The 19510-nt window shown below is 34.5% G+C and overlaps 1 protein-coding gene across 1 annotated transcript in view; it reads left to right on the top strand.

Annotated features, from left to right (window-relative positions):
• Myo81F (unconventional myosin 81F) overlaps positions 1 to 19510 on the top strand; it is a 179064-nt gene that overhangs the window by 123437 nt on the left and 36117 nt on the right. Inside the window, exons 4-14 of the mRNA XM_088237415.1 lie at positions 3354 to 3443; positions 6606 to 6810; positions 9392 to 9582; positions 11185 to 11284; positions 11445 to 11584; positions 12085 to 12252; positions 14145 to 14396; positions 16119 to 16244; positions 16970 to 17209; positions 17680 to 17870; positions 18518 to 18745. Of these exons, the coding sequence (XP_088093541.1) occupies positions 3354 to 3443; positions 6606 to 6810; positions 9392 to 9582; positions 11185 to 11284; positions 11445 to 11584; positions 12085 to 12252; positions 14145 to 14396; positions 16119 to 16244; positions 16970 to 17209; positions 17680 to 17870; positions 18518 to 18745 (1931 nt within the window). The remainder of the gene's footprint in view (positions 1 to 3353; positions 3444 to 6605; positions 6811 to 9391; positions 9583 to 11184; positions 11285 to 11444; positions 11585 to 12084; positions 12253 to 14144; positions 14397 to 16118; positions 16245 to 16969; positions 17210 to 17679; positions 17871 to 18517; positions 18746 to 19510) is intronic.

Here is a 19510-nt window from a genome sequence, read left to right as displayed (position 1 = left end):
GAAATATTTTCTAAAACTTTTGAAAGCTAAAACCCCGAAAAAATTACCTATGGTCCCTACTGCCATCTGACTACCGAGTTATTCTCTAGATGCAGCTAATTTATTTTTATGAAACTGTTTCTTTCGGCAGCTGGTACAGTTTCACTACAACAGTTTAGTACCAATTTTTTTGCCCACGCTTCTTTAAACTGTTATTTATTAAACGGTTTTACGAAATGGTTTCATTTGTGCAACAGAAAATGTTACTGCTTCTTATTTTAAAATTTTAAATATCCGAAACGCTTCGCTAAACCGACATCTCTTAATACGTTCAAGAACTAAACATAAAAAGAAATCACTTATTTTAATACAGCAAAATCAGTGGGAAAATATATTTTCCAAATAGCACGCTGCGTATTTCGTGGACAATTTGACATTCTCTCTATCAACTTCCGAAATACCGTCACTCCAGATTTACACATTTACAACCGTTAACATTTTACCAGACATATTTTCACGTGACACTTTCCGCCCTCGAAAACATGTCAGGATAGGAAGCGATTTGCAATTTTTCCCGGAAATATGTCTTAATGTGTTCTTAATTCGCGCGTCTCTGCTGAGCTGTTCATCATACGATATTCCTGCAATTTCCCGCAGGAAATTTAATATCTTACCCTACTCTCGCCTTCCTCGCCTAGCGTTCCTGGCCCACTAACCCTTTCCATCTACCGTATGACGAAGACACCTAACATATCGACGGCTTAAAGTGTAAACCCGCAAAATCCAGCTCACCTAAATCTAGGTTCATATTGAATCTGACGTACGTAGTAAATTCTTTTTGGTTTTGCCCTCAGAGTAATAATGCGCCAAGCTATAGAGGAGCCCAAACGTAGAAAAACCATTCTATGACTATTGGGTATTAAGTTAGCTACAGTTCGCAGCAAAACAATGGGCCGTACTCAGGTCGAGAATTTCCAAATGGATATCAATTTGCATTGTAAATACTTTTAAATATGTACCTGTGTATTTATTAATGCAGGGTTATTCCAATTTATTTTTCTATAATTCGCCTATATTTATCTTATAAAACTGAAAATACACACATGTGTGTGTTTTTTAAATTGTTTTATTCATTTAATTCACAATATACTTTTATGTTACATTTATTGAGACATAAATCCCATCTCCATGGAACCAAAGTCCTGTGTTGAGTTTGTTTGTTTGTCCGTCACATCTCCGAAACGGCGAGTGAATTTTGGACATACACCAAAAGTTCGGATCTTGTCTCGAGTTTACAATGCGACACAATCGGGACAATGGTGCGTGCAAGCAAGCCATAGTTTGTGTTGTGCTGATTAAGAAACAGCACATTATTATTTCGCAACCGGCGGATCCCCCCGGTAACTACACACGTGCGTTTCCAGAAATTATCAAGCAGCCAGTGGGCCACATGGCGACGGTATCTACCTACTGTCTACAAAAGCTTTTCTTCGGACATCTATCTTCCGTTGTTAACCATGGAGTTGAAACAGTGCTTAATTTATTTAGTTTTTTATTGCTTACTTCTTGGCCTGAACACTTAACAAATTTACTACTTTGCTCTATTTTTTGTAAATTTATTGAAATCATTTTAACTTTGCTAGAATTCCACTCGTCCATGCGCTTTGTAGCTGCACGATGATTGATTATCTAGCTTTCATATATCAACTTTAAAATACCTAAATTTTGTAAATAAGGGTCTAGAATTCCAATCGTCTATGCGCTTAGTAGCTGCAAGATGTGTTGTAATCTTACTCCTTTTTATTATTCATATTATTATTATTTTTAAAAATCATTAATACACTAAATTTATTTGTCAATTTTTAAAATGTGTAAATAGAGGCTAGATTTCTAACTGTCTATGCGCTCTGTAGCTGCAAGACGTCCTGTAATCTAGCTCCTATCTGTTATAATTTTTAATTGATCTTAATTGAAAACGAGGAACTAGAATCCCAACCGTCCATGCGCTTTGTAGCTGCAAGACGTGCTGGGATATTTATTAATTGTACAGCGCCCTTGAGGTAATTTTTACAAAAATGGCGCTATGTAAATTACCCAACTATAAATAAATATGCCACTTGTTCCAGTAACGATGGTACATTATTTAAGCCATTTAGTAAATCAAACATGAATATGAAGTCTATGTTTTAAGATTTTAAATATGGACTCCATTTCTCCGTAAGTGTAGTCTCCCGGTCTCCCCTCTCGAGGCTGATCATCCATGCTACTTTTCTTATCAGACGATTTTGCACCGATTCAATATGATTTATCCGGCCTACATAGAAGGCAGACCGAATCGCGGAGGCATATTCTAAAAGAGGACGAACAAGTGAGCAACAGAGTGCTCTAACTGTGAACATATTAGTAAAATTACTAGATATTCTGCTTACAAAACCTATGATATATCCTCTAAATGATTTTGATAAAATTATCAATAAAACTTCTTGGTTTAGTTTGACTTTTTTATTATTTTGACCAACGAGCGCTTTCGCCTAAGTAGGCATCTTCAAGACTGGTGAATTGTTTACAACGTTTACAGCTCTTATACTATTTCTAACATATTTTGGATATAAGAAGATCAAATAAGTATTTTAACAGGGGACAGAAAACATAAATATTTACAACTAGTTTGCCAAACAGTTCATTTTTGGGAGTTTTTGGACCGAAATTGGGACTAAGCATTTATTATTTAAAATGTGGGAAACGAACACATGGCGAAATACAACAGAGTGGGAAATACACATTTTAACAGGTTAAGTTAGCACAATACTTTGATTTTTTGACAGGGAAGTTTACATACCTATAGATGAATGACGAAATATTTTTAAATACATACCTAAATAATACATTTATTTATGGAATGAAGTAATTCCTTTTGATAGTTAATTTTATGTTAATTATATTATCTTAGTAGTAAATAATTAAATCAAACGGAGCATAGATATATATATAAAGCGCTCGTTGGTCAAAATAATAAAAAGTAAAACTTAACCAAGAAGTTTTATTGATAATTTTATCAAAATCATTAACTATGGAGTTTTATCAAGAAATATCATCAATATATCCTCTTAACAGGCAGATTTTTATTTATCTCAAATGTTTCCTGCTTCTTGTGTTCGTTAATGAAAAAGCTACATTATATTTTATGCGTTCAAACATGAGGTTATCTTTTCCTTTTTCTTCTCTCGCCTCTGAGCAGATCGTCGCAGTTTTCTGTTTGAACGCGTTTTCCCCTTGGAAAGTATGAAGACGGAATATGTAATGATTAATGAAACAATGTTGAGTTGTCTGTTTTTGTAACAAAATGCTGACAGTTTTTTTGCTTATTGTTTCAGAGCTCGGAAAAATTGTATCGGGGACATAAGCTCGGGGCCCTGGAGCCCCACATCTTCGCCCTGGCGGAGGCTGCCTACTCTTCATTACAGGTTAATTTTCTTAACTAAATACACCGAAACCTCTTTTACACAGGGGATATGTTTCACACAGAGTACCGTGGTAAAAATGCAGTGATCAATAGACTTCACACTCTAGGCAATGAGTACCAGGACGTTGGTGACTCATTGCATATGAAATTTAGTGCATATAAAACGGTTCTTCTCCTGTATTTCATTGGTAACAGTTTTAGATAACTATTTGTTACTATTTTTAAAAATTGTTTAAACTCCTTTATTATTATTTTTTCTTCTTTTTTGTTTCTTTTCTTGAATTTATTTATAAGTAAAAAATATTTCTCTTCATATTTTTATTTTTACATCATTATATATTTTAATACATAAATATATACTATTTACCTAAGTATTAGTTTTAAATAATAATGCATATATTTTTTTTATTTTATCGTTTAATGTTATTCAAAATTGTTTTCTTAGTTTTTTTTAACTGGTCATCAAGTATTTCTAATACGAAATTATCATTTTTTATCGATAATTCTATAACTGGTAATATTTTTTAATTTTATATAGTTTATCTTTTTTAGACTTTCTTAATTTGTTAATTAATAATATTGTTTTAAATGCTTTGTATTACTTATAATTATACTTACATGTGTGTATATTTCACTGTATTTGTAACTAATATGTAAAAGGTACTAAGTGCCGTTTATTTAAAAAAATAAAATAAAAACTATTCTATAAAAGAACAATGGTGGATATGTTACCTAGTTTTATAATCATTTCGGGATTTAAAAAAAATATATATATATTATTGTATACTAATTTTACAAAATGACGACAAAATGCTGCGAAAAATCGTAATAGAGATTATTCACTATCCCCCTTACCTTGCGCATACTTCCGAGTTTAAGAGCGGTGTAGAGAATTCCATAAATAAATAGTATAATAACCATATCACTATTATGCGTTATTAAGTTAATGTAAAAAAAAGTCATTGTACTGTAAAAAAGCCGTGCAAAAAGAGGTTCATACAGTCCTCTCGTTATTTTTTTTATTTTTAATCATTTAATCTTTTTTTTTTACAAAAGAAATATACGATACGGCGAAAGTACACGTGAAGAAAACGAAACGAATACATACAAAAATTGGAAACCTCCTGTGTTTGGTGTGGGATTATATTGGGGATATTTTCTCGCATTTATCGACCGTTTAGAATATGTCTTAAAAATACTTTTTTATTACGGTTATTTACAAAAAATACCTTCACGACTCTCGCCATATCCATGTCCCGACTTGTTAGAAATAAAATCGTTGGAGCTATTTACAACAAAAACATGTGAGTTTTTTACGAACGGTATTTAAAAAATAAATAGTTTTAGAGTTGAAAGCAGAGCACTTTTTTTACTGTACATTTATACATTATAAACATATAATTTATTATTTTACCTTCGCTCTCACATTTTTTTACAAAATTAATTATTAAAATTCTAAATTACATCTAAAATATCAATTAAGGCGATTCGTAGAACAGTTACTGGCGCTAAAAGGGCTACAGAAGTGAAGCAGGGAAAAATGTATAGAACGATCATCCTGTTTCCTTTCTTTCCGCTTCATAAAACGCCACCAAAAAAATATTATGCCAAATAACCTATGCCGAAATAAATGGTGATATTGCTTAGGTCATTTCTAAATGTCCTGAAAATAATGCTGACATTTAGCCAATGTACACCATCAATAAACGTCAGTTAGTAAAATGCATAAAATTTTTGCATAATTCACCAGCGTCATACTGTCAACACATGCGAGATAGAGGATTATAATATCCTGTATTAAAGGAGAAATGATCAACTCTGAATATAACTGGAATATGTAGTCGTGGGTGTATATATTCCAAATTTTAAAACTGAAGAGAAAATAAATATTCTCCACATGAAACCTTATTTTGCCCATAGGCCCCCGTGTATACAATATGCTCACACAAGAAATATTATGCTTAGCTGGAAACAAATTTAAAATTGGTACAAAAGAGTGTTAATCTCCTACATACACACTTAGGTAATAGATTTCTCTGGATCATGTCTAGTCTGCCTAACTAGGTACAACCTGTTTTAAGGCAGACATTTTTATGCAAAATAAACAATAACAATACTACCTACTAGTTAATTTATTATACAGTTATACAATATTAATTTATACCATTTATTATTTAAGAATGCTTTTGAGTAAATTTTCCGATTTTTCTCTACCTAAACCTAGTGACCAATTTTTTACAAATTTATTTAATTGAATCCGGGTCATGGTTTTGCAATGTTCGGGTAATAAATCGAATGTTTTGAGGCTCAGAAACCTGAAATTTCTTTGCTCAAATTCAGAGTTTGTGGTAGACCCCATGACCCATCCTCTAGTTTAGCTTCTGGTAGTGTGGGAGTGTTCCTTTTGGGATTTGGTAGAATAATTTGCTTTCACCAACATTATTCTAAAAATATATAATTGCCTTATATCTAAGATCTCAAATTCCTCAAATGACTTGACGCTGGGGTACCTGAAGGGCTTTTTAAAAATTATTTTAATTATTGATTTTTGAGAGTTCTGATTTTTTAGGTCCATAATTTTTAGGAAGATTGTCATATTTTTATATATTATTCGATTTTGTATTCATTATCTTTAGACATTTCCAAAAAAAATGCTGTATTTCATATTAAAAAAAATAAATTCCGTTTACCTCAGAACAGGTAGTTATTATACCTAGTGAGAGTAGACAGTGCCCAATATGTTTGCTTATACTTTAATTTGACTTTAATTTAGCTTATTTGTATATTTTTTTACCCTTTTTACTGTTTTGCAAACATATCATAATAATACTATGCTTCACAATAAACACCAATTTATTCGGCACTGAACTGAACTGAATTTATTTTTATTGCACAAAATAACATTACAAAATATTTAAGGCGTTAAATGGGACAATATTTCGGAGCCAGGAACCCTTGAGCAATCTCGATATTATGAAGACATAATACTCTCCAACAGCAAAAGTATTTGCCTGTTTAACACAGTTTCACTGATGTGAAAGGTGTCGATCTCCAAAGTGATAATGTTCAGCTGTCTGACTGCTCTTCCGATCGGCATAACCGGAGGCAGGTTGGTTTTTATATATTATTTGATATTTTGATTAATTATTTGTCTTTTTTCCAGAACGACATGAAGAACCAATCGGTTGTCATATCAGGAGAGAGTGGAGCCGGCAAGACGGAGACCACAAAGTTCATTCTGCAGTACTTGTGTTCTGTAACTGCGCATAGTACGTCGCACCCCACCACGCACACTCTGGACTCCTCTCTGGCCTCTGCTTGGGTGGAACAGCAGATCCTAGAGGCCAATACCGTCCTCGAAGCCTTCGGTAAGTAATTTAAATCTAAAAAAAAGGTGTCTTAATTGTTGGAACATTGGTGGTTTCGGGAGAGCCATCGATTCGTGGACTAAGTCTGAGTTGAAATCCCGCTCAACCACAACTTGCTCCCAATTTTCTATGCGGCTATTTATTCTGTGTCAGAGCAGATGTGAAATAGAACCAGTGCCCTGGACGAATGCTTTTGACTCGACGGCTTCTCCGCTAAAAATCCCGAAAAAGGCAATCGATTGGTGGTAAGTCCGCTTCGAAGTTTAGTGGTTGGCGCGTTCCAATACCATGCTTGAGGTCCCGGATTCAATTCCTGGCAGAGTCGACGTAAATTATTTGATCTGTTCTACACTGCAGTATTTTATTCTCTGGAATCGCACCTGTAGCTCAATCACAAATAACTATCGGCGTGCTTAAAAACACGCTAAGCATTTGAGCGATCACAATGAACAATAATGAACATGCTTAAGTTATCGCAGTCATAAGTCAACGCGTGTGTAATCTCTAAGGCAACGCTCGTGTCGGTTTGTTTTTTGTTTTCCTCGTAAATAAATACATTGGCGAAAAATCGGCGTTTACTATAAAAAATAATACAATATATTGTATTTGCAAAATGGTAAGGAGTATCTAATACAAAAAAGTGAAAATTAAATTACAATTACTATGGCGATTGCTTTTCTAGGCATTTGGCTTGCCAATCGCCGCCGCCGCCGCCGGCTGAATGCAATAAATAGCATGATAAATAATAAATAAATCAATAAAAATTGCAGTTTTGGAATATTTTCTATATTTACACCGGTGAAATTCAAATATGTGATTGCGCAGCAGGATTATACGTCGCGAAACGTAAATATTTTGACATTTAATATTAAGTGTTCACGGATGTTCCATTGTGATCGCGAATACAATAAACAACCAAATTGTTATCAAGTCGCTTATTAGCACGTCGATAGGTATTTTTGATTGAGCTACTGAAGCGTAAGTCACCTTACCAACAACAATAACTCAAAAACGCTATTTGAAGTAACATTGCAATGCCCTATGCACCGCTGGTTGCGGATAAGGAAATGATGACAAAAATGGCTCTTAAGTTGATATATTTTGGGAAATAATAAGAACACAAATGTTTCTTCGTTTTTTTAAAGCTTGTTGATATAATATGTTAAATTCTTAACCTTTATCTTAAAAATTGACTTTGTCTTTGAGAGTTTAACAAATTAGTTATATATATTCATTTGCTACAGTGTTGTCAGTTCAATATCAATTAATCAATTTATTTCACAGGGGTGTATTTCTATCGTAATAGTAAAATGCCTGTCACCTTCAAAATGAATTTTATTTAACCCTAACTACTCTACATAACTATGATTAATGTTATGTAACTGCCCCACGGTGACAATATTTAGGTCGAAAGATTATTTTAATGCCAACCAATGGTGACACCATAATGTTCAATCAAGGATTTTGTAATGTCATTCATATTAATGAATTGTTTTGAAAATATCAAAAAAGTCAAGGCCCAAAATTAAGCCCTTGATGTACATCATTTGTGACTTTTGACCATAATGGTATATGCACATACAATACACATAAGAAATTGTTGATTTTACTTTATGATACAGTTGAATTCTTTGTGAAGGTTTTTTGATCTCATTGAATTATTGAAAAAATATTTAAATATTTCATTAATCTAACTTTTAGTTGAAGAAGGTAAAAGAAGGAAGGTTGTAATTTTTTTTGCACTATGAGTTCAATAGCCATTTAATAATAGACTTTGATCAATAATGTTTTGAGTGTGTCCAAATGTTTGTAGACGAAGACTGGATTCCACTAGTGATTTCGATTTTGAGCAATTTTTTGAAAACCGGGCTTTGGGTTTGACGGTTTTTTTTAACTTAAAACCCGGGTCTTTCCGGGTTTACTTGGTTGGTTCCAGGGTGCCAATAGCAAAGAACTAAAATAACAAATAGTTTATTAGTTATCAATAATTAGGTAATATAATTGGTATTCTACTGTATTAGATATATAACTAATTCCCCGGGTTTTTGGGTTTGTAAAATCTTTGATAACCCTGGGTTTTTGGGTTAGGGAAACCCGGATCAAAAACCCTATATTACACCCCATACATATATTTTGCAAATCTTTAAAAGGTAAAAATGGTGGAAGTCATGGTATTTACAGGGCTTACAACAACCCGGGGTTTTCGGGTTTGGGGAAACCCGTGTCAAAAACCCTATATTCCACCCCCTACATATATTTTGCAAATATTCTAGCACATATGGAGCACATATTTAAAAAGTAAAAATGGTGGAAGTCTGGGCATTTACAGGGCTTACAACATGTCATTAACTGGTTTAAGTGGCCGCTGTAACATTCACCATTCTGCCTATTTCTGAACATCTATAATTATTAGTAAATCGTTCACATTGTCAACAAAAATATATGTTTTTAACGATTTACACTCCAGTAATAGAATAGCAAAAGTGTACTAAAAAGTTTGATTGATATTTTATAGTAGAATGATTAATAGATGTTTACTGTTATTCTAGATTGAAGAAAAATTAAATTTGTTTTCTTGCAGGTAATGCCAAAACAGTTCGCAATGACAACTCATCCCGTTTCGGCAAGTTTATGCAAGTTTGTCTGGATGCCCGAGGGGCCATTGCCGGCTGCGTAGTGCAAGACTATCTTCTGGAACAGTCTAGAATCACCTTCCAAGCCTCGCAGGAGAGAAACTACCACGTATTCTACTATCTCGCTGAGGGCGTGAAGGTGAACATGATAACATTACGCATAATCGTTTTAATATTAAAATCAGTGTTTGATCTTTAAATTTATTTCAACAGAGAAGGAAAACATTTTTGAGAAGGGAATATGGTATAGGGAAGTCTAGGCATTTACAGGGCTTGTGACCTGTCATTGGCTGGTTTAAGTGGCCACTTTACACACTGTGTAACATTCACCATTCTGCCCATGTTTCAACATCCACATTTCCTCAACTCTTCCATCTGTTGACTTTTGTGAAGTAAAAGAGCTTATTTTATTTTTAAAAACAACAAAAAAAAATCCGACAATTATTGTTTTGCCTTATAAGGGCATTTTCAATTTCGTTTGAAAATGCCGTTGTGAAAATGTGTTTTAAAATGAAAATATTGTTTTTTTTTGCACCACAACAGGCCAGGAGGCCCAATTACATTGGTGAATTACACCACAGAACACCTAGGCTTGAGAAAAATCACATTTAATTTTTGTGTTCTCACCGGGAATCGAACTCAGAACTTTCCGTGTGTGAGTCCCACGGATGCTGCCTTTTGATTTGATTTTGATTTGAAATGATTTTAAGTAGACTCAAATCAGCGTTTGATGTTAATATATATTTTTTTTTATTTAAATCTTAAAATAGGGCACACATATCATACATATTGTTATGTGTGTTCTAATAATAACATTGCAAATATATTTAATTTATAAATTGTTTATCACATATGTCTTGACCATTATTTTAAATTTTGATATGTTTTTTTCTTCATAAATATTTTTTTCCATTTCGTAATACTTTTTAATTGCTTTAAATAAAATTGAATTTTGTGACTTTGCCTTTTTCCTAAATGGAAGTCTAATTTTGTTCTTTTCTCTAGTATTGTGATTGTGTTCATGCTGGTTCCGATCAATTTTTTTCCAAAATTCTGTTTTTTATTAGAGTTTATAATTTTATGAACAAATATCATTGTATTGTAAAATATTCTTTGTTAAATAAATATTAAAATTATAATATGGACTTCTACAAAATAAACACTAGTCAATAAATAAATTACGCGTGATTGTGACAAATTACATTAGATGTATTTTATTCAGATGTAATGACAATGTTAAGTCACTTTTATTCAAAGCAGATTAAAGCTTACTAGAGCTTTGGATAAAATACACAATGTCAAAAATGAATGTGACTCGTGGCTTGGATCTTCAAGGACCAATGTCAGATTTCATATATATCTTACCAGAATTTTGTAGGGCGGTTGATATCCTAAAATGAATATTTATTAAACTATTTTATACATAATTACATATGCGGTAATGTTTTTTATGAACATTTGTTGTCAACTTGTCATACAGTTCATAATAACGCTTATGTTTTAATAAATGGGAAGTCTAATAACAGTTGCATAAAAAAATAAAATTGTGACTGGTGGGACAGAGCTTTGTGACTGGTGAGATATCCAAATTGGGGTGAAGGTTTCCATAGACAAAAAAGTAATTATTTATTATTTTGAAAAATATTTTTGTACAGATTTATAAAATAAAGATGTTTAGGTCATTTTCCCACTTTACATGGAATGCACCTGTTGGAATCACATTTTTTATTTTTATTTTTAGAGTGATCCAGAACTACAGAGTACACTGCGACTCAGGGAAGCCTCTCACTACACTTACCTCAGGCAATCTGGCTGCTTAGGAGGGGCTGGAGCTCCACCCGGTTAGTATTACAACCTAATTAGTAAGTCAATCGATATGTGAAAGGAGAATCATAACTAAATTTATATAAAATAACTAATTCCGTGTTTGATATCCTTGCCATTATATATGCCTTATTAATTTTAATGGCCCAAAATGATCGTCCCATCAATTGTACTTAGGCACGGGTTGCGGGGGAGAATCAGAGAGACTAGAAGCACTCCGGTTGGCGTTCACGGTGTTACAAGTTCCCGCCCACATGAGCGAGGGTCTGTTCAAGGTTCTAGCAGCCATACTTTGGCTAGGGAATGTGGATTTCGAGGTAATTTACTCATATTTTTTTCTCTATTACAGGGAGTATGACAAATCAGTATTGGATTAAAGCTGAATTGTCTTTGCTCATTTCCATTTTACATCTAGTGCACATTTTTTTCCTTTAAAAAAATCATCCAAACGGTTTTAAGTAGAAAAAATCATCATTTTGGTAAATTTAGTTTAAAAGTGCATGTGGCCAGAATTGTTATTTAAAAATTAAATTAAATTGAAATTATTGTAATCGGTTTGTGGTCCCGTGGCTAGTGTCTCGGACTCACGGCTCAAAAGTCCGTGGTTCGAATCCTACTCTGCCTCAACTTTCAACCTCGATTCCCATTTTCTAATAGTGATTTATTTACAACTCGTTAAAAATGGCCCTCAAAATGGAATATTTGTGTAAATCATAATAATGCAAATATTTTTTTTTTTAAATCTATAAAACGAATTCAAGTAATGAAGTTATAATAATTTTTATTCACAATGGTTTATGGTTGGTATGTCTCGCAGGATGTGGATGGAGAGAGGTGTGCTCTGGTGGGAGGAGAAGACGGGGAGGCGGTCATTGCAGCCGCGGCACTCCTGGGCCTGAGTGCCCAACGCACCGCACAAGTCCTTCTTCAGCGCCAGATCAACGTAAGAGGGAATATCACCGAGATACCGCTTCGACAACAAGAGGTTAGTTTGGTATACAATACTAAAAAATATTAATCATGTTACATTGTCCCGATAAGGCAAAATGAAGAATAATACAAAATATCAACTCTTCGATTGTCAATGCGGATAAAAGAATACACCATTTTATATAGCTACTTGTGATATTATGTTCCATTAAATAATAACTTGTATTTATCAATATTGCTTTGATCATTGAATTATTGTTTTCTAAATATAAAGACGAAATGTGCGGAAAAACAATGTATGATAGGTGCCCTAATGTCGAAATTAGAGCAGAATGCAAGGCTGAGTTAAGCATTATCGACAAAATTAAGAAAGGTCTTTTGCGATGGTTCGGTCATGTGGAGCGAATGAATGATGAAAGAACGGCTAAAAAGATTTATGATGCGAATGTGTCTGGTTGTAGAAGTCGAGAAAGGCCGAGAAAGACATGGCATGATCAAGTACAACAAATTCTTGAAAGTGGTCATGTGAAAAGTCGGAATAATCGACGTGCGTGCATGAGAAGATGTATGAATGTGAAGGAAGCAAAGGAAGTGTGCCAGGACAGAGTGGTGTGGCTTTCTATCCTCTCTGCCTACCCCTCCGGGGAAATGGCGTGATGGTTAGTTAGTTAAGAAGAAAAAAATTAGGCTAGGAGGACAGAAGGCCCGAAGGGCTGATTACCTTTTCATACCGGCCCCCACTGTCCACAATGGTGACACGTATCCAAATTTTTTGTATGATAGTAAAATATAACTACTAAGTTAAAAAGTTATTGTTAAGGTCTTTTATCGAGATGTTTATCTGATTTTTCTTAATATCTGGTCTTTTTGAATGACCAGCCATTTTATAATTTGGTTCGTTCTTGGTTGTGTCACTATAAACTGTCTCTTTGTAATCAACTAATATATAATTATTTATTTTTATTTATTTAATAGCATAATTATACATTTTTCCAATTTAAAAAAAATTTCACTTGTTATATTTTTTTTCTAAAACTAAAATCCCACCAAGCCACTTTTTGTAGCTTGTTGGTGAAGATTATATTTATACTGACTTAATAATATTATTTACACTCATAAAAACAATGAATAACAGATAAAAATTAACAGCCGGAAAGATCAGAATAAACATGTTTATACAAATAATATAATATATAAATTTATTTTTTTAACAAAAGAAAATATATGAAAAATTAAAATATTTACACCTAAGCTACTATTCATATATAAACTCTTGATCGAGTAGCCACTCTCTTATTTTGCTCTTGTTATAATGTGAGTTAAATTTAAGTTCTTTTGGTAATAAATTAAAAATTCTAGGTACCAAATATTTGAGAGTTCTATTTCCATATTTATTACATACTTTTGGTACTACCAAGCCATCATTTGACGTGAAGCGTGTATTATGGTTATGTTTGAGAGGAAACTTGAATGTATTACTATTAAATTGTTCCAAAATGATGCAAAGCCACAGTAGTCCTCGAACAGGCAATGTTTTTAATAAATACTTTACCTGCCGTGCTGTGTCGTCATCCAATGACAGTCTATAATAAGACTAATAATTATCTATCTACGAATCATAACTGGAAGCTCTATCGTCTCCAATTCCACCTCAATTCCAAGAAAAAATCCCTTTCCAGCAGGGTGGTTTCAGACTGGAATAAATTGCCAAGCCTAGTTGTCCATTTCATTTCAGTCAACCAGTTAAAAAACCATTTGGATGCTTTTTGCTGACAAAAGGGAGTACACGAGATATAGACACACCAGCAAAGGCAGCCTGTTGCCTTTAGTAAATAAATAAAATTAAAATAATAAAAAAGAGGCTGAATTTTCTAGCACTTAACAGTTGGAGATAGCCGGCTGTTTCCTGCTAGTGATGATAATTTTGAAAATAAATATTTGTTTTAGGCTCGGGAGAACCGCCATGCGATGGCCAAGGCGCTCTACTCTCGCGTGTTTGCCTGGCTCGTCGCACACATCAACCGCTGCACTCGCCCCCCTCCTCCCGCTGCCGTGCGCGCGCGCTTCCTCGGTGTCCTGGACATCTTCGGCTTCGAGAACTTCGCCACCAACTCCTTCGAGCAGCTCTGCATCAACTACACCAACGAGAAGCTGCACAAATTCTTCAACCACTATGTGTTCGCACTGGAACAGGAAATCGTAAGCAAAAACTATTTTATATTTTTCAATAAGAAATATTTCAGTTGTAATTATTTATCTGCCTAATTTTAGACCATTTTCAAAAATCATAGGTAGCGGGGTACGATTCCTTGATTTATAAGTCCACAAAACTACCACGGAAAACAACCCAGGGCCCCAATTGCAATGGAAAGTTAACAGGGCCCCAATTACAATGGGAGTTATTTTGTAAAATAGAATTTTATTTTTTTTTATTATTAAAGATTGCAATGAAATTATTAAAATCCCTTAAAAAATCATAACACAAATTTTCCCGATGTTATGTATGTATTATTCTGTATAGTCTGGCAACAATTTAACAGATATGGTAAATCCATATTATGATTTTTTCTAAAGTGTCTATGATGATACAAATAATTTTAATATAAATAACTATTTAACCAACTTGAGCAGTAATATAACATACAATTATTCCATATTCAGATTGAGATGATTGACATAAGAAACAGTATTCAAAAACTAGTTTCAAGTGCTGTTACGATCCGGAGAAAATACCTACAATACGGTTTATAAAGTGTGTTGATTTCCTTACATATTTTTTATATATAATTTATAATAAGTAGCTATGTGCAGAACTTTTTCCTAAACACTCGAAGTCTGGTTTCTTAATGCCTATGTATAAGAGTGGGGATAGATGTGATGTCACAAACTATAGACCAATCTGTATACAATCTGCATCCAGCTAACAAATACCAAAGTCATGTCAAGGAATTACAGAAAGGGTACTCGGAAAGGTTAGCTTTTGACCTAATGAAAGCTGAAACCATGTAAGAGTGACTAGAGCTCTCGCAGGGCACTGCAAATTGAAACACAATGAATCTCTCTGAAACTTCTAGATGTAGGTTCTGCAGTGCAGATGATGAAACACCTATACACGTCATATTTGGACGTGATGCTTTATATCATGAATGGATCCACGTTCTTGGTAGACCATTTAAACCTGACTTGAACCTCTATGGTTTAAAAAAAAAAAAAAAATATATGGGAGTTGCTTTATTATTTACCTTGCTTATAATATACAAGTTTTATAGCTCAAAAAAGGATTTTTCTGCAATTAAATATCTTTAAATTTATCTAAACTTTTGGGATCAAGGGAATATACTAATGTGGGCCAATCAGGAACTTCTCAGCATTTACTCACGTGGAGAGGAAACCACTCAAAACTCTTCAGGAGAAGCCGGCCTGTTGGCAGTAGTCAACAGGCCTTCCGTTCCACTAGAGGAGTGTTCGGCATTTTGTTCCCTACTTTGGTTTATTTTACTAATTGCCTGCACTATATTGATCATGTATGATACTACCTCTCGTGTGAGTTCTTTATTACCTATCACCAATGGGATATCGCATAGATCTTCACCCAGGCTTCTGCATCGCGCCTCCAGCTGTTGTCTTTGAAAGCTTAAAAGGGTGCAATGCATCAACAGGTGAGGGACATCATGAGGGGTTTCATCGTCGAACCTCTATGGTTGAACGCACTAGCTTGGTTTCCTAGAATTTACTGACCATGTTGTGTATTTCTCACACTTGAGATACTCCCCCATGTTTCTTTCTCGAAATTATAATATAGACATTAATGTCTCTACATCTTATAGTAGATATGAAAAGTTAGTATAAAGTGTTGCTAAATAAAAAAAAACTGTTTAACTTATCTGTTTTCCTTTCTAACTTAATGATATTTTTTTCCAGTATCGCCAAGAAAACATTGTGTTTTCACACATCCAATTCACAGATAACACATCTTGCTTGGAATTATTAGAGCGTCCCCCTCGTAGTTTACTCAAGCTTCTCTCAGAGCAGTGCCATATGCCTAAGGTAAGCTTGGTCAACTTTATTATAATTGGATATGCTGGCAGCATTCAGCTGATGTGTGTACATCAAATGCGCTGTGTTTTAAATTTAATAGAAAAAAAACAATTCCCGTTATATAGTACAGTAGGAAACATTATAATTGTTTGTGTTTGTCTGAAAGTTCTTTCTAAAGTCGGATGTGAAAGAAATAATGTTCCATTTCAATGAATGACCTCTAAGATGGTGGTTATTATTCATAGTATAGTGAACTGTCTTCATGCAAAGATGATCATAATAAAATTGGACTTACCGGAAGTTTTGTTGTATAGGTTGCGCATGTTAAAATAAAATATTATCTTACATATTTCATGATGTTTTATTACTAATTTTATAACTGAATTAACTATAACAGGTGTCTAATATAATAATGAAAAATATAAACAATACTAATTGAATTTGGCCATTACAATGAATGACGTGAATTTATGTTTTGTGTTGTGTCGAAAACTTGTGTTACACATCTAGTACCAGCGCTGAATGGAGAAAGTCTGGTTTTGGTTTCCGTTTTGTAGCAGTTGGTGACGTGTTAATTGAGTTAATGCAAGGGCCTGGCATTTGGTGTTTCCAGTGTCCATAATATTATCGGTTCATTATATTGATTGCCCTGCTTAGAGTTTCAAGTCACCACTTTATTCAATATATTTCCTAAAATACCTTTTGCTTGCTTAAATAAACGTACATCATCTCAGGGCTCGGACGCGGCGTATCTGAACAACGTCCACGGCGAGTTCTCGGAGCACTCTTGCTTCGTAAAGGGGGAGGACCGGCGGCGCTGGGAATCTGAGTTCGGGGTGCGGCACTACGCTGGTACCGTGACGTACTGCGTGGCTGGCTTCGTTGACAAGAACCGGGACACGCAGCAGGATGTGTTCCTCGACCACCTCAGTCGCTCGGAGAACTCGTTCGTGCAGGAACTCAGCACGTACCAGGTGAGGCTTGTTCACAAAAATTACATTGTATTTGTAATGACCAATTGAGAAGGAGTTCATGCCATTATGTGTTAGCTAACTGTTGTGTACGCTTCGTGATGCTTGTTTGAAAAGACAAATAAAATTAAAAATATCACCACTTCTGAAATAAGGTCTGTAATTCATTCAATGTTCTTCGCATTAAGGAAAATGCTTTTTCTGTCATGCTCTGTGCGCCTGCTACAGATATTTTATTAAAAATTGTAAGTACAGAGTAAAAACACACAATTTATCGCCAAGTTATCACATTGCAGGATCTTGCTAGGGCATTTTTAAACTAATAGTAATTTACTTCTTGATTTTTACGAAGTTAAAGAACTACGAGTATAACCTTTATTCTACTAAATTATTCCACCTACTAGAAAACACCTGAAAATACTTGAAATAAATACAATGTGATGACACTTGAAACATTCTAAATTCATCAATAGGAAAATGGCTACTCGATGGCGGGGTCTCCACGCCCCACGAGTGGCGGCAGCGTGCCTCCTTCGCCTCCCACACCGCCGCCCCCTCCGCCACCCGGCCAGAGGGGCACCTCCAAGGGGCGGCCCACAGTGTGCGACACTTTCAGGGCACAGCTGCAGCAGCTGGTAGACGTCCTGCAAGCTACCAACCCATGGTAAGGAAGACGATCATTCCGCCAATTGATGTATTAATGAGAATAAGAAATACTGTTTTTAACAATGATTTTGCATATTTTTTTTATACAATAAGGAAAATCATTACACAGACATGTCAACACTTGGAAAAATCTAACAGCAAAATAACGTATTCAAAATGGCATTCTACATATTTTCTCCCCCTTCGGGGCTGCAATTATAAAGGCTATCTTGATCGGTACATACCGAGACGGTATACTTCATTTCTGTGCTATCTCTATCTACCTCGGTATGTTCTACCAACTTATCTGGATATCATATGATCAAATCCAACCGATAAATGACCCTGAAAATTTAGTCCGCTTTTAAAAATAATTCTTATTTATATTTTAAATAGGCTTCTAAGTGGCCACTTCAAAGTGATTATAAATCTCAATTCAAGCAAAAAATGCTCATCGAACATGATTTTTATATGACTTTTGACAATTACTAAAACAATATGCTGAACTTTCATCTGTTTTTATCTACCAAGCTATTACAAAGCCGGCTCTTTTAACATCTCGATGTGAAGAGAATATAAGTCCTCAGATGCGGTATGTGGTGGGCAAGCTGTACTTTCATAAATAAATTTTAGAATTTGATTTTCATGTCATACTTTTTCTTTTAGGTATGTGCGTTGCATTAAGCCAAACGCAGACAAAGCCCCCGGACAGTTTGACTCGGAGTTGGTATTGGCCCAGCTGCGGTACCTAGGGATGCTGGACATCGTGAGGATCCGCCGTGAAGGGTTCCCCGCCCACCTACCGGCAGCCACGGCGCTGCAGAGGTACAACTGTCTGCTTCCGCCACCTACGAGAAAGCAATTGAGGAGTATTGATGTCAACGATGCTGTTAGGTAAACATACACCACTCTTTATGTCAATGATATTTATGTGTATTAAATTTCTTAAATTATTTTTAGGGTATTCAGATACATGGTTAGGGTTTATGCGTTGTGTCGCTCAACAAAAAGTGTGAACAACACACTGCATAGTAACAAAAAAAAACAAATTTCGCAATATTTATTTAATCTGAATAGATTGAGTTTTTCGGTATCGTTGTGTTTTTTGCTAATGCAAAATTTGCATTCGAAATAAACAAAAGAAGGACACAAAATGCTGAATACTGTCTAAGCGGAATGGAAGGCCTGTCGATTCTGTCAATAGTACGGCTTCTCCTGAATGAGTTTTCTGCGGTTTTTTTTTCTTAAAGCAAACGCGGAGAAGTTCCTTAACAAGGCTACAGCCGAATTTCCCATCACATCCTCACACAATAGTTAGAGTAGTTAAAAGGAACATACCTTCTGCAGTCAATATAAGCCTTGTATATAATAAGCAAAGCAAAAAAACTCAAACCTAAAAAAAAGGTTTTGTTGTGTTAACAGTCGTCGCAGCTTATCAATCTGCATCATGTCTTAGCAGGCTAATCCAGGCCATTCTGTTTTTATGATAAACTGCTATCAACATTTCAATATCTTCACTCATTCACATTTTGTTGCACCACAATATGCCAAGAGACTTAATTACTGTATAACATTGAAATTTTTGTAATCTCACATATAATCTAATCTGAAACCCCCGTGTGTAAGGCGAGCATTCTAGCCATTATCATTTATCATTTA

Source organism: Micrasema longulum, unplaced genomic scaffold, assembly GCF_059751315.1.
Source record: "Micrasema longulum isolate JH-2025_06_02 unplaced genomic scaffold, ASM5975131v1 h1tg001716l, whole genome shotgun sequence".
Classification (NCBI taxonomy): Eukaryota; Metazoa; Arthropoda; class Insecta; order Trichoptera; family Brachycentridae; genus Micrasema; species Micrasema longulum.
Note: the sequence above shows the minus strand (reverse complement) of the source record. Positions and strands in the feature narration are given on the sequence as shown.